At 36.2% G+C, this 15,388-nt stretch overlaps 1 protein-coding gene across 1 annotated transcript in view; it reads right to left on the minus strand.

The window, feature by feature from the left end:
• Nucleotides 1-15,388, minus strand: part of HERC1 (HECT and RLD domain containing E3 ubiquitin protein ligase family member 1) — a 107,429-nt gene that overhangs the window by 30,783 nt on the left and 61,258 nt on the right. Inside the window, exons 31-45 of the mRNA XM_067305844.1 lie at nucleotides 14,932-15,087; nucleotides 14,593-14,699; nucleotides 14,239-14,349; nucleotides 13,977-14,153; nucleotides 12,849-13,088; nucleotides 12,554-12,637; nucleotides 11,476-11,996; nucleotides 8,571-9,346; nucleotides 7,278-7,476; nucleotides 6,138-6,298; nucleotides 4,364-4,480; nucleotides 3,965-4,196; nucleotides 2,630-2,754; nucleotides 2,169-2,389; nucleotides 518-786 (exon numbers count right to left, since the gene is read on the minus strand). Coding sequence (XP_067161945.1) covers nucleotides 518-786; nucleotides 2,169-2,389; nucleotides 2,630-2,754; nucleotides 3,965-4,196; nucleotides 4,364-4,480; nucleotides 6,138-6,298; nucleotides 7,278-7,476; nucleotides 8,571-9,346; nucleotides 11,476-11,996; nucleotides 12,554-12,637; nucleotides 12,849-13,088; nucleotides 13,977-14,153; nucleotides 14,239-14,349; nucleotides 14,593-14,699; nucleotides 14,932-15,087 — 3,496 coding nt within the window. The remainder of the gene's footprint in view (nucleotides 1-517; nucleotides 787-2,168; nucleotides 2,390-2,629; nucleotides 2,755-3,964; nucleotides 4,197-4,363; nucleotides 4,481-6,137; nucleotides 6,299-7,277; nucleotides 7,477-8,570; nucleotides 9,347-11,475; nucleotides 11,997-12,553; nucleotides 12,638-12,848; nucleotides 13,089-13,976; nucleotides 14,154-14,238; nucleotides 14,350-14,592; nucleotides 14,700-14,931; nucleotides 15,088-15,388) is intronic.

Below are 15,388 nucleotides of genomic sequence, written 5' to 3' on the forward strand. Positions count from 1 at the left end.
TTTACATAAATATGCATACATGCTTTAAATTTGGTTTACTGTTAGGTCAACGTATACATGATTTCTGAAAATGACTAGGAGGAGAGAAATGAATAAAAGGGCTTCTAAAAGTGGGGGGAAAAGGGGGGGGAGAGCATTTTGCAGTACTAATGTGAAAAAGGCCGGTAAAAAGTACTGTAATTAGCAGACAAAACTGAAAAAAGAAGTTCTCGAATGGACAAGAGTATGCAAGATTCCAACAGATAATTCATTTTTTTAAAACATTAAAAAAGAAAAAAGGAAAGAAAGATCAAGACAGCTTTTTCTGAATATGCCTTTGTTGAATACAGAAGAAGATTTTAAGCCTCAGTTAAAATAGATGAAGTCAAGAATTCTGCTAATATTTAGCAGCAGAATTTGGCAATTTCAGCTAAATTTTCATTCCCTCAAACAGATTCTTAAAACAGTGATGTTAGGAAATACTTTTAAGCTGTTTCCTGTCTTCACACACAGTATTCCATTGCCTTTACTTCTGTACCTTTCTGAAGTTGATGTTTTCGATTTACTCTTGAGGGCTAAGTATTTCTCTCTGCAGATGCCACACAATAAATAGTAAGGATTTCCGCTTCCACATTCACCACCAAACCAGCCGTCTACATAAGAACCATTGCTACGATAGCCCTGGCGGTTCGCACTCCGGCCGCAGCCTGGATGGTTTCTCTTCATGTGCTGATTGAAGCTGACAACACTGGATTCGCACAGTTCACAGACCACTACTTCTTCCCTGTCTTCAGATTCACAAACATGCTGCATAATAAGATTTTCACTTGTTATTTGTACAGAATAAATATCCTCACATTAGATATAAAAATATGCCTCTATCATTAGGGATGCTCCTGACCATTTTTATTACACACACAAAGTGATATTTATATGGGTGACTTTCACAAAAGCAAAGCAGAAATAGGCAATTTATGACACAAGGAAAAGAAAAACATTTCAGAACAGGAAAAAAAAAGTGGGAAGTAAAGTTTCAGAGGACGTGATTCTCCTATTTCACTTCAGTTCTACCTCAAAATTCTTTACAATATAACTTTTCACATCTCACTTTGCTAGTTCACAAACAATGCTGCTTTGAGTTATTTGATACTTCTCAGAACTTGACTGAGACTAGATGCAACAAAGAAAAAATCCACTGTTTTCAGACAATCAGACTTTACATTTACTGAGCAACAATAATTAGCATTTGTGTTAATATATTCTGAGTCACGGTCTGAATTTCATTTTTCTAGAATTACATTTCTGTCCTAAATCAGTAATTTCATCAAGAAGCTCAAATGAAATAAGCTCTCTGGGAATTTAACCATGCATGCTGAAACTCGCTTGCATATCAGTCAGGTAATGTCATAATTATGAAGTGAAAGTTTATAGCATCGTAGGTTGCTTGTCAAATTCAGATAAATAATCCAAACACGCAGACTACAGCTTTTATATTTCTCTTCCATTCCAAATATGTTTTGTGGGGGCTCCACAACAAGAGAGCAACCATGCGAGGCCTGTCACCATATCCGTCTCAGAGAATGAGATACACAACATGACACGACTAAATTAAGAGAGCAAAACCAATTTAAGTGTAAATTATGTTGCTACATATCAGAACTTTTTAGATTTGACTTTACGGAAGTGAACTACACCAAGTTCTTGTAAATGTAGGTATCACTAGAATGATTAAAAAAAAAAAAGAAGTTTTTCATGTTCTGTGATTACACTGGGAAGTGGGAAAATCACACACATGGGGTTATACTTTTTTATCTTTATTATTTTAAATAGAACAAACATTTACCACTGTGTTTGTTATCCCAAACACAGCTGAGCAATGTGGAATACCTACTTAATTTCTAAGCAGTATCATCAAAACAACAACTATTCAAGTTCTGTTCTCATCTTTCAGGGAAGAAAAAGGGGGAAAAAAAAACCTGTGGACATGCAGGAGAGCAGAGCAAGAAACACATGGAAGTACTATTCTTATCTAAAGTTAAGCTACAGAATACAAAAGATTTTAAGCATTGCTAGCATTTAGTAAGATATTTTCAGATCAGATATAAACATATGCATGTTATTTTAAATTTAAAAATACGAACATGCAAAAAGCAGTAAGTTAAAGCAGCCCCCGCTGCAGTCACACACACCCAGGTAGGCCAATCCAATACCTCCGGGATCCACATTCCCAGAATATCATTATCACTAGCCAGGTCTTGCCCAAACATAGCTTCCATCGCTTCATCGTCAAGGTCAATTTCCAACTCCTCATCCAAGTTGAAGTCATAAAGAGCACCCGGATCTTGCTGCAGAGATATCCCTTCTCTTCGACTCTGATTTCTGTGGGCCTGTACAGAGCGGTATAGTCCCGCTCAAGTGAAAAAAGAAAATAGGACATTATTTTGCATGTAATAAAAATGACTGCGCTTTCAGCTACCATTGGTCTGTTTTTAACTCTTCTGCTAAACATTATCTACTTAATTATCACATAAAAATTAAGCTAAACATATGCTGACACCGATATCCAAATGACAGTTTTATAACTTCTCACTCCTCCTTCTGCTAATTTACTGGATTAGCAAAGGACTTGGAATTCTCTTAATATACTTACCAGCTCGTGCTAGCAATGTTCGGGCAGCTAAATCAAATTTGTGTCTTCTTGTAACAGCTGACCGACTTCTAGAAGGAGGCCCACTTGCAGAAGCTGCATTATCTGCATGATCCATGTTATCAGGGCTACGAGAATTTGTATTGAACAAGTAAGTTTTAAATAGCCATATACAGTAAAAAAGGGAAAAAAAATACTAAGATCATATTTATTCATTCATTATTTATCAAAAAAGAAAAAAGGAAATTTGGAACTCAAGAATTTTCTGTCCTGCTGCTGCACATATTTATTGCAAGTCTTTTTGACCATGAGAAGTACCTCAATAAAGTAGATGCAGAGATGCCAGAACCTATTAATCTATTCCATAGTGCCCGAGCATTGCAGAAATGTTGAGAGAGTGTTCATTTTATGTTGTCAGTGTTAGCTACAGCATAAACTAGGTTTCTTTCTCTTTTTAAAAGAAATAAATCAACATTTCTGTCCCTGCCCCAATCATTCCCCCCTTTGGCCAAAATCTTTTTTTTGCAAAAAAGAATTCAAGTGTTTGACTCTTGTTACTTAATTTATTTCTCGCAACTGAAATCTGCAATTTCTCTGTGAAATGAAAGTTTACTTGAGACAAAGTAACTGAGGAAACCTTTAACTGAGTATCTCATTAAGGTTAAGGAATTTGAATAGCAATGTTCTCAAAATAAATGGTGTAGCTGTCATCTTTACTAATAAAAAGCTGATTTACTTTAAATTTACTAATTTACTTTACTAATAAAATGATGATTCCCAACTGCTGTGATTAAACAATATAATCATTATTTATAGGATAAAAAAGAGAAAAAAGCTTTCCTCCTTGATTAATAGATAAGTTAGATCTCAGGTCATGAACATGATTGAGAACATGAACTTTAGTTCAGTTTCATCCTCTCTGGACAAACCAAAAATTTATTTAAAAAAAAAAAGTGCAGAAAAAAAACTGTTCATGAATACACTGAAAAAGAAAGAAAGAAAGAAAAAAAAGATTATTCCAATGAATTTTTCTTTATTATTATTATTTGCCTTGCAGGCAAAATGTAGTTACATGCCTTCACTTTTTCATTCCCTGTTCTTTTTTTTTTTTTTTTTGAAGGAAAGATGCTCAGCTTACATTCTTCCCCAGAACTACAGATGAAGAGTCCTGTAAAATTAACACACCCTATAAACCTAGTTTAATTGCACCTTTGCTTTTATTCATGTTCTAACACAATTCAAGTGTTATTCCAGAGTTTTCTCCTAGTAACACTCAACTTGTGAGATCTGCATTTTCAGCAACAGATTTTACACAATTAGAAGAAAGATAAACGTTACCTTTCACTAAAGCCTTCCTCCATTTCAGTGGCATCAGCAGAAGGGATATCACCTGGTGACTGCAAATAACAATGATCACTAGATTTTCCACCACTTCCAGAGACTATTGTCCCATGTCGTGAATCTGCAGTCCCTTCTGACTGGGGCTCATCATCATCTTCATTTCCAGGATGCTCTATCATCCACATGGCCAGCACTGTGATATTCTGTGCATCTGCTTCTCCTCTGGCACCTGAAAGCAGAAAAATCACACTTTGTATTATATCATTGATGATGAAAAATCTGTTTTTTCCCCATAAATGCTTATGGAGTTTAAAAATTAAGTATTCTGCTGAAAAAAAGTGTGTTTCTTATTAATTTAATTTTTCAGTATAAACTGATATTATAATTACAGATTACCTGTGGCTTCCATAGCTTTTGCGATTTGCCTGAGGGAGAATCCCATTTCTAACAAGGGAACAGCAATGGCAGGAGGAGGAGGGGATGTTGACAGTCGGCTGCTTGGATCAGACAAAGCTAAAAGGACAGAAAGAATTAAATGTAAAGTGTATAAATCTTTCTTTAGTCTTTTTCACTTTATCAGACCTCATTCCAGTTTGGCAAAGATCTATATTAGCTGCAAATAAGGGAATAATTGTCTTCAACAAGTTTCCTCCCTACTGCTTTCTAGCACAAAATAAGATACTCCCTGAAATGAAACCAGAGGGTGTTCATGCTTATGGGTAACATATATATTATGCAAGCCTCTATTTAATAAACTAGGACATCGATGATATTTAAACAACTACTCCTTTTAATGTATTTCTAAGAAGTTTATTTTCAGTTAAAACTCTACCAAATTATCTACTTGGTCTGTATTTAGGTAGACTAGATAAAAGTATCCTTGCCTGAATCAAGATTCCCAAACGTTATGTGATCACACAAATATATTTTCCTCTTAAGACACAGAACGAGACCCCCACCAAGCTGCCGGCAGATATCTGAAAAATCTCCTTGCAGGTTAGGCTATATTTTTGTGCAAAGAGTCTCTCCAGGGAAAACAAAACAAATCAAAGGAATCTGAAAAGATCAGGAACTCCCCAAAATTTTAATAGCAAAGAAAATAGGATTTCCTTATTATTTGCCATAAAAATGAGGACTGATCAAGGAAAGCATTAAATGTACTAACGAACCTTGATGTGAAGACTGGATCATGAATTAGAAGCAAGTCATCTCATTGTTAAAAATGAGATGTAAAACTGAGCAGACTGGTGGCTGTGCAACAACTGAGACAGCTAAAAGAGTAGACTAATAGCAAAGATTCCAGAGCAAGAATTACAAGTTTTATCAATCAGGAATTTTAAAGCAAAGATTTTGTTTCTCATCACTGAGCATGAAATCTGGAGAATTTAGTTCAACTTAGTCTCTTCTATTAATTTAATAAGAAACATATACAGACTTTTATGTTTCCTTTCAATAACATCTCCTTTGGATCACAATACTCAGTTGAGTTCTTTAGAAGCTCAAGATTCTCATGCAACAATTTGCCTGCAAAGTCTCTTAGCTATCCCATTCTGTATGTATACTGGAATAGAGCAAATAGCAATGAGAGTCTGTTTTGAGTAGTACAGCGCAGGTAATAATAAAAGCCTCCCATTACCTTCACGTGATTCCAGAGCGCAGTATGAGGACATGAAGATGCAAAGTTGGAGAGCCCTTGCTATCTCATTAAACAAGATTAATTGGAAGGATTAAATTTCAGATTGTATATACTATCATATGTATCATAAAATATACCAATTCTTGTTTTCTTGGTGGTATATGATTTACGATAAGCGAGAAAAATTACTGCACTCAACAGTGGTAAGCAACCAAGGAAACAAGCCCAAATGAGATTAACATTTTGAAGTAATCATCAATAATACTGCATTCTTGTTTTTATATAAAAGAGCATCAGTATGTAATCCATTCCACAGCTTTTAAAAACTAATTTCACTGATTGATAAAGTCTACAGCTAGACAGTCTACAGCTTTTTGCTCTAAGATAGTCATTAAAAGGTTTTCAAGAATGCTTTGCATGCTTAGTCATATTAAAAAGAAATCTTACTGGTTTCCAATATCTCAAAAAACTATACTGAACTTATGCAAATTTACTAACAGTCCATATTTCCATCTATATTGAATACAAGTATACCTGTACGATTGGCAGGCCTTGCAGACTGGGAATCAGGAGAGGTCAAGCTTTGTCTCCTTCCAACTTCATCTGAAGGAGATGTTGGTAAAGAAGATATTGGAGGAGTCTGAGCACGTCGGGCTGGAAGTACCGTTGTAGTAGGGTAACTGGAGAACATTTGCCTTTAAAAGAGAACAACATATATTAAAGAGCTACCCCAAAGAAGGTCTGACATTTGCTAGTAATGCATCAAATTAGAGTGCACTTGGCAAGTCATACCTTTGGCACCCTTACAGCATTGAATTTTGTAAGGGTAAGGGGCAGTACATACAGTGCGCGTGGGGGGAAACCTGCAGGAACAGCCCATTCCGACCATTTTGGCTGGGCAGCTAAATTCCGAAGTACACACCTACAAAAACCCCACAGACAGAGTGCTGTCCTAAGAGATAAATGAGAAGTCTCTTCCATTTCCCTAGTTTGTTCAGAACTCAGCCTAGCTATATCAGCCTAGGGAATGGTTCCTTGTAAGGTGAATAGTTTACTTTCACTGTCTTGGTAATAGAACTTAGTTCCTGTTTTTCCTCAAATTATATCTGCAAAGCCTCTAAGAACGGAAATCAGGTACACCACCAGAATCAATTAGAACTGGGCTCTATTCAGTGTAAAGCAGATTTTCTTCCACATCAGAAATAGTCTCTGCAGATCTATCAAGGAGATTAACTAGCTTTATCTTACTTCCATTACAGTATGTGAGGGGAAGATGAAACAAACAGGAACTGAAGTGTCACTTGCAAACTAAGACCTGCTCTAGTTCAAGAATCAACAATTATTCATTAAAATAAGGAATTTCAAAAACATGTTATCTAAACTAAATCCAATAAGCACAAAAACTGAAGGACAATGTCAGGACGATATTTTCTGCTGTCCTGAAGAACTCAGATGCTACACAAATAAATTCTTAACAGCTCTTTTATTGCTAGAAGCCTGTCTTGCAAGGCAGAGTAACAAAGTTCTGCCTTCTGCAGAGGCAATTCATGACAGTAAATAAAAACGTTTCAAAGACTCTTAGAGAGCTAAAGGCATATATTGTATGTAAATTACACAACTTGTTCCCTACACACACACACAAAATCAAATATGCTGAAAATAAAGATATTTTACCTAAGAAGACTGAGAGGCATAACACCAGGTGATTCTGAAGCTGGAACTGTTTCAGTATCAGTTACTGGAGTAGTAGCAGTGGTAGTATCCTCCAGAGAGCTGCTCATGAAAGATGTTGTACTAGAAGCAGAAGGGCTGGTTGTAACTGGTGTTTGGGCTTGCTGAGATTGATCACCTTCTTCTACTTGTTGATCTACTTCTGCAACACAAAAAGGACATTACAAGAACATCAATATAGCTGTGTAGAGTAAAAGAGTAGCTATTGCTAAGCTTTATGAAATAAGTATTGATCTTTAGAATTCTCCCCAAAGAAAGGAGTGTGCAGAAACACACAGAAATAATTCTACCAATAACTCACTGACTAATGTAAATAAATTGGTCTATCAGTTGGTCTTGCTGTTGTCACACTGATATAAGGTAAGTCATAAATGAATCTTCCTAGATGAGAACAAAAGCCATTTGTTTGGTTAGATCTTAATATAGTTAGCATTACAGCAGCTAGGATTATTCTCTTAGGCAAAGGAGAAAGAAATCTCAGATACAGAAAGAGAGCTTATTAATTATAAAGCTATTTTCATCTCAGCTGCTTAACTTACAGATTTCTGAAGGATTTTTGGCTGTTTTGTAAGTAGTCTGTAAGATGGTAAAGAACCAGATAGCACAGTAATTAGCTTTGCTATTTTAGATATTTTTTCTTTTAAAATAATTCAAGTAGCTTCCCTGAAGTTGCACTCTGTAATATACAGACTTTCAAGATGAAAAAAACCATGATATACATTCTCTCCTTGGCCTCTGTTAGTGCAATGCCAAGTATCTCCAAAAAAAAAAAAAAATCTGATTCACAGAGGTTTTTCACAGATAGAAACAGAAGTTACTTACAGCCTGAACATACACATGCTCAACACCATGAGTTACCGTGATTGCATACAACCACGTTTAACAACAGTAAGCTTTGTTAGATTCATGTCACATACAAGTCCTTCTGACAAATATACATAGAACTGCTCATTTTTCAAATGCATAAAGACAATTTAGAAATCCTTTTATTTCTGATGGACTGATATGCATCCACTTTTATTAAAATAAGGAATTGAGGGAAAGACAAAAAAATCAGTACTAACTCTATAAAGCAGTAAATGATCTTTGTAAAGTTTCTCTCTCCAATTAAGACTACTCCAAAGTATAACCACAGAAAAATGTTAAGATTGTTATTTATATTATCATTGTTCCTCTTAATTTCAATGAAAATAAAGATTAATTTTTTACTATACTTTCATAATTTTGAAAATGTACCTTGTTTAAGTCTGCCACCAAATTGATCCTCCAGCAGCCCATGAACCACTAATTTGTAGATCATGGCTTGTGCTCGTTCCAAATCTGCCAGTCCTAGAGCTCTTTTAATTGGTGAACGCATGACTGCCCGTTTCACCATGTGTCGCATCAGGAACTGCAAGGCAGCACGCATTTCAACGTCTTCATGAACAACTGGAGAACTAGCACAATCAGAGTTGTGACCGTTTTCTGCCAGTACTTTTGGTATTAACAATAGTTCAGCATATTTACTACAGCTAAGAAGAACACTAAGTGACTTCATAGCACCAAGATAAAGATAAGATAGCTGTACTGCTCTGATTTCTGACTGCACTATATCATGATTTCTTGGCGTGTGTTCATGATTCTTTTTTCTTCCTTCAGTGGGTTGGTGTTGGGATTCCATAGCTAGTGTTGATGGCTCTAAAGAAAAGGAAGCTATTTCATTTTCTGACTTGGAGCTTGTAGTACTATGTCCTTTGTTATCATCAGCACTTTGTCCTAATCGTACATCTGATCCACCATCACCCTCTGTTTTCTGGTCCATTTCCCCTTTATCTTCAGATTCATGTCTGTGTTTTTTCTCATGTCTCTTGGTGCTTTGTTTTCCCATATCTTCATGAATACCAGTCAGATAGGTAAGGTCCAGCAACACAGTAGCTGTCAGCCCACGAAATCTTGCAACATCAAAAGGCAGTGGTTCACAGGGCTCCAGATTATACAATGGAGTATCACTAGGCGACCAAAAAGTTGGGAAGCTTTAATAAAGATCAGAATGACACAGGAAAAAGCAAGTGAGGGAGAGACAGGAGGAAAGTACAGGAAATAATGTAGGCAAAGTAGGGTGTAAAATATATTTAACAAAATAAATGAATCAATTCTAAAAATTAAATGTAAACAGGGGAAAATGAGGTTATGAACAGAAAATGGGGAGATATGGTATCAGAGCAAGGCAACAAAGCATGCATGTTTTCAATAACGACCATTAAAATCCAGAAACATCACAGAAGATGTGAATTAAGTGCTGACAGAACTTTCTGCTACATTATTTAGAAATATGTAACAGACCTTTAATAAGAAAAGCTAGCTTAAACCAAATTTTATCTTCACACAACAGCTGAATTTGTGAACAGGCATAAAAGCTTAGCTAGAAAGCATTCCTGGACTTTTTCAGCATTAAGCAAAAGCCTTGACTGACCTCACTTTCCCGTTCAAATGTTCACCACAAAGGAGCACCTTATGATACTTCTGACTCTAGTTATATTAGGACAGATTCCCTTAAGAGGACAATAACTCCTTAAAACACAGATCAGAAAACCCAACAGACACATATGTCTGCCTAGCTGTCTGCCCAGCTGTCTGCCCACACTCAGTGACAACTTTTTTGTTATATTTTGAACTGCTATACTTGACTAATTTTCATTGTAAGCAGGACAAAAATTGACCAGCCTGTATTTTCCATACATCCAGCAGAAAGGGGATTTCAAAATCTTCCTTTCATAATCCCCCAGATGTTTCCTCCTCTTAGAATGTTAACTTCTACTTAAAAATGAAAGCAAGCTTTAATCTGTTTTTAATTAAGGGACATTCTGAACTTAACTCAATGCATTGCCAAGAGCTTGTCTATGTACAAGTGCTGCACCACGTCACTGAAATAGTATTTAAAATAATTTTAAGGGCATGCTTACTTTATTTTAAGGCCATACTGTCACATGGGCATACTTGAAATAATTTATACCTGGGACTAAATTTGATAATCAATTGCACCTCAGTATAGTTAGATAGAGTGACAACAGCCTTTGCATATTGGCAAGGTAGACATAAAATAGCAACAGTTCTAAGACGTGAACTGAGCCCAGTTGTTTCAAAACGCAGTTATAATTGGTGTAGAAAAAAAAGTAATTACTGCTCAATTTCTGCATTTCTGCAGAAGATTAAGGTTCAACTATGGCCATAAGGAGTTTAAGGAATTTAGTGAATCAAACCTCTTCCACAAAAAAACACAGGCAATTCCTGTGAGAGAACTACAGAGCCCAGAAACATCACTAGGTTTGTTTCAGAGTTTCTTCAAAGTGCCTTCCCTTTGAAGAAAGGCAGAAAAAGGAGTATCTTCTTCCAGTCTCCTCCCCAGTTCTCACCATCATCTGCAGAATTACAACTCCAGAGTACAACATCAAATACAGGGGCATTCCTTTAGCTCTCTAATGCAGGTCAGAGAACGAATAGGTGCTGCTTCAAGGCAGCATTAATCTGAATACTGACATCCACCCACCATGAGAAGAGAAAATCCTCCCACTTCCTGGCCTTGACCCCTCCTCAAGCCCCAGGGAGCATTTCCAGGCCCTCAGGAAGCAAAGGCCAATGCAGCAGAGACATCTCTTCTCAATTCTGAGAAACCAAATCAGAACTCTCTTCAGAACCCGGTTCACCATGTAAAACAAAAGTGTGCACTACCCAGTAAAAATCTGTGTTCTTTATAGTCATAAACAATAAGCTGTAATAAATTAAGACAGCAACGATGTATTAGTTAGCCAATACGTACAACCTACTAAAATAAGCAAAGCTCATTTCAAATCTAGAAAAGCTGGCAAGTTAGTCACAACCACAATTATGAAACCTAGGGTCCAAATTTAAGAAGTCTAATGATGCTGATCAATTCCAAACTATCAAATATATATTTAATATACAAAGTATTTTATTCCTATATAGCAAAGTTCAAGTCATAATGTTTGTTTTAGAGAGCCAAATTCATCTACATTATTTTAAAATTTAAGCTTAAAATAATTGATCAACATGACTCCAATGTAAAACGTACGTTACTTCTGAAGTTTTCCAAGCACAGGGTATCACTAGCTTGTGAAAAGAGCAGGAAATGAGCATACTGTACCTGATAGTAATCTCTGCTTCATCCCACTGAACCTTGGCAGATGTACTGCCTTCCTTCACTACTCCAAGTAAGGTGGCATGACGTCCAGTTTGCTTGTGTACACATCGACCTCCAACTCTCAGACCAGCATCAACTCCACCAATTATTGCTAGAACAGGCCACACCTCCACACACAGCATCTTCAGCTGCAGTTCTGAGAGGTCAGCCAGACCATGCCTACTATGCTTGCTTTTCTCCTCCTCTTTACTTTCTTTCTCCTCTCTCACCTCATTCTCTTCTCGACTTTGAATTGAGCGACTTTTCTTCAGTTTTTGACCTGCTTCTTTAAGGCACGTTTTGATTTTATTCAGTCTTTCCATCATTTTTTTATTGATGCAGTGTGTCCAGCGGTCTGTCCGATGAAGGATACGAATGAGCTGGATAGTGGCTTCTGCCAAGACCGCAGCAACAGGACTACAGATGGGGTCACCAGGTAGCAAATCTCTTGGTGTGCCACGCATTTGCATATCACAGATTTTCACCTAAGTGTTTAAAAAGAACAATATGCAATGTTATCCTCTCAACATACCTACAGAAGCTTATTTTAATACAGAAGTCTTTCCTACTGACTAGGAAGATGTACTAGCACTTCTTTCTTTTGTTTTGGCTCCCTAGGAAATTCACCTTAACACTGAACAAAACCTGCATCCCTACAAACTCAAAGATACTGAAAATTACAATTTGTGCTTATTCACATTAGACTATCTTAGACGAGTTAGAATTCCTAATACCAAGTTTTCCCTGAACTCGCTGCAAACTTCTGTACAGAACATTCGTTCTGTAGAGTATTCTGAGCAGCACAATACATTTCAAATTTAGAATAGATTGCACAATACAGCAATTTATGAAAGTCTAACTAGTGTGAAAATAATGTAATGCTAATGTATGTCATAAAACATAATGAATAAACGATGATATTCTCAGGACCTGTCAGCTACCAAAAAACCCCCCAAAACGCAATACCCAAAACATTGCCACATTACAGAGCAGAAAAGAACGGGTGAAACTTCTGATCTATGTAGATGAAAATTTAAGTTACCTTTTCTCCTGGATTACTGCTATAGAACATAACACAAGGGTATAACTCTGCTGCATCCACATCTTCAAAAGCTAGTTTGGGTTCCTAGTTAAAACCAAACCAAAAAATAGAAACTTAGAACACCTTAACAAGCAAAAATATGAAGCGTGACAAAATTACACCTGTATTAGAATCCTTTCAAGTACTGAAACTGTCACTTGTCTTGTTTTAGTCATTATGCTTAGCTTTATACAAAATATATGTGCCAAATTACTATTGAAAAAACACCAAAAAGAAACAATTAACTGTTAAATACCTCTCCATTTTTACCAAAAGAAATAGTTCTTGCTTCCATATCTAATACACATGTGATGAAATCTCCTTGGGTAAAGCTGGACAGAGTCAAAGTTTGTTCTCCATTATGGTAAAGGTTACCACTATAGGCTCTGTATAGCCACATATCTGAGGTAGTGCGATGGTTAAAGTCATGTACCGGCCAGCGAGAAACTCCTACACACGTGCCCTCATTGCCTCGATTCTCCTTCACAATGTAGAACTAGTAAGCAAAACACAAAAGCATGAAAAAAAAAAAGTCAAGAATATATATTAGAACAAGAAAACAATGAGAATTTACCTTATTACACATGCTTATGTATATTTTTAAGTGTTTCACTCAAAAGCATTTCATAAGTCAAAAATTTTAATAGCTAAAAGGATGTTCTACCTCTAAAATGACCTTTTGGTGCATAAAATTGGTCATTAACAAGTCATTCAATCTTAATCCACTAACACCCAAGAAAACTGTATAAAACACACAAGAAAGTCATATTTTTTCTGACTCAAAACACACACACACAAGTTGGGTTACAAGTGGTGATAATAACGTAACAGAAATAAGCAAGCTTTATTCCTCAAGTTCACAGTGAGTGATTTATGTAGATTCAAGTAAAGAAGAACTATAACATGCTAAAACTGTTGTGCTCAAAGATGGTACAAACAAGGGCTAAAACTGTTTATTTATCTATATTTCCAAAAAAATTACTCTGTATGATGTATTAAAGGCTAATCTTGTCAGTCAGGCTGATCTGTCTTTTTGGAAGAAAACAAAGTGTATTCACTAGAGGAGAAATCCAAAATCTATGTAGTTCAGTAGATAACTATTGCAAGCCAATGCATACTTATGCTGACTATGGATCTAAGGGACAAGTACCACCACCACAAACACTCAACATGGATTCACAGCCTCCCATCTGTGAACTGTCAACTGAAAATATGCTCCAAATGTCAGTGCTCAAAAGCAGTCACAAACAGTTCACTTTATATCGAATATTTTATTCAAAAACACTTTCCTAAGGAAAAAAAAACAAAGTTATTACTTATAAGTCAAAGTATTTTTCCAAATCACAGTAAAAGAACGGTAGAAATACACTTTTATACAACCTACCTTCCACTGGTAACACCCTGAAGTAACTCCAGTGGATGCTAAACCATATCCTTTACCTCCACTGCCATGAGTTAAAATTTGCCCGTTTTCCACTATGCAGCACTGAGCTTTCTCAGGGTCAAAGGACACTTCCTGTATAGGAAGATTCTCATCTTCATCTTCAGACTCTCCTTGCTTCTATCAGAAATGGAACAAAATAAAATATTTGTAATAATGTAACTCAATTGTATTCAGTCAAAAGAGAAAGTAAAAGCATCATTACCTGCAGTTTCATTTCTTGTTCTTTCTCCTTTATTTGAATTGCATGTTTAGCCTGAGCTATTGGAGTCTCCCACATGCAGTCGGACAGAAGTGAGAATAATCGTTCAACAACCTGGTGTATTAGAACATGATTCACATCATTTTAAATACAAGACAAGGACAACAAATAATATTATGTTGTTTTACTTTGTTTTGTAGCTATAAATGTCAAAACATTTAGTACTGTTAGATAAGCAAGCATCTACACTGACCCTCACCTGATCTGGATTCTGAGAAAACCTACCAAACATGCAGAAGTTTATTTAATAAGACTTTTTAAAGAAACAGGTATAAAAGCTTGTAACAAAATATAAACCTGAGCCATTTGATCATCTTCAACGCCAGATTCACAAGCAGGTAAGACAGCTTCTAGTACATGAAGTGCAAGTAGTCTAGTCCTCAAATTGCCAACCAAGGGAACTCCTAAAAATCAGACAGTACGTTAATAATCTAAAAATGATTTCTGCATCAGGCACACACCTATGAAGTCATCTGCAGGCCACCAGTGGCACAATTTTCCAAAGCATAGCTCATGTACATCTACTGCAATCAGTTTAAGGTGCTGACCATGTAACATGTTCTAATAGGACCTATTTTTAGGAACAGCACTACAGAAATGCAAGTAACCATTGGGGACATTTTGAAAAGTTCATACCTGAGCAGCACTTTTGAGAAGCAATGTTAAGAAGTACTTCTGTCCATTTTGGAGATGCCATTTTTGACTGAATTGCTTTTGATGAAACAACTCTGCGTAGGAAAACGAGAAAGTCTCCCAAGTGCAATTCTGCTGCATGTTGCTTTCGGAGGGCAGCTAGTAAGTTAAATTAAAAGGTTTCATTTATATCCTCACTCATAAATCTACAGTATCTACAAATAACCAATTTCAAAGTCAAAATAAAATCAGAAAAAATAAGGCAGACATTCACGGTTGAGTTTTGTGATGTTGTCAGTTTTGAGAGTAGCAAGTCCTGAAAAGAATACAGCTAAATTACATTGTTAGGCTACACTATGTGGACTAGCATGCATTTGGAAAAATATAGCTACTCAAGTATCAGACAGTGCATTACGGAACATAGGCACTAGGACTTATGTTAAAGCAACCTATTCTAATT

Source organism: Apteryx mantelli, chromosome 15 (genome assembly GCF_036417845.1).
Source record: "Apteryx mantelli isolate bAptMan1 chromosome 15, bAptMan1.hap1, whole genome shotgun sequence".
NCBI classification, from domain to species: Eukaryota; Metazoa; Chordata; class Aves; order Apterygiformes; family Apterygidae; genus Apteryx; species Apteryx mantelli.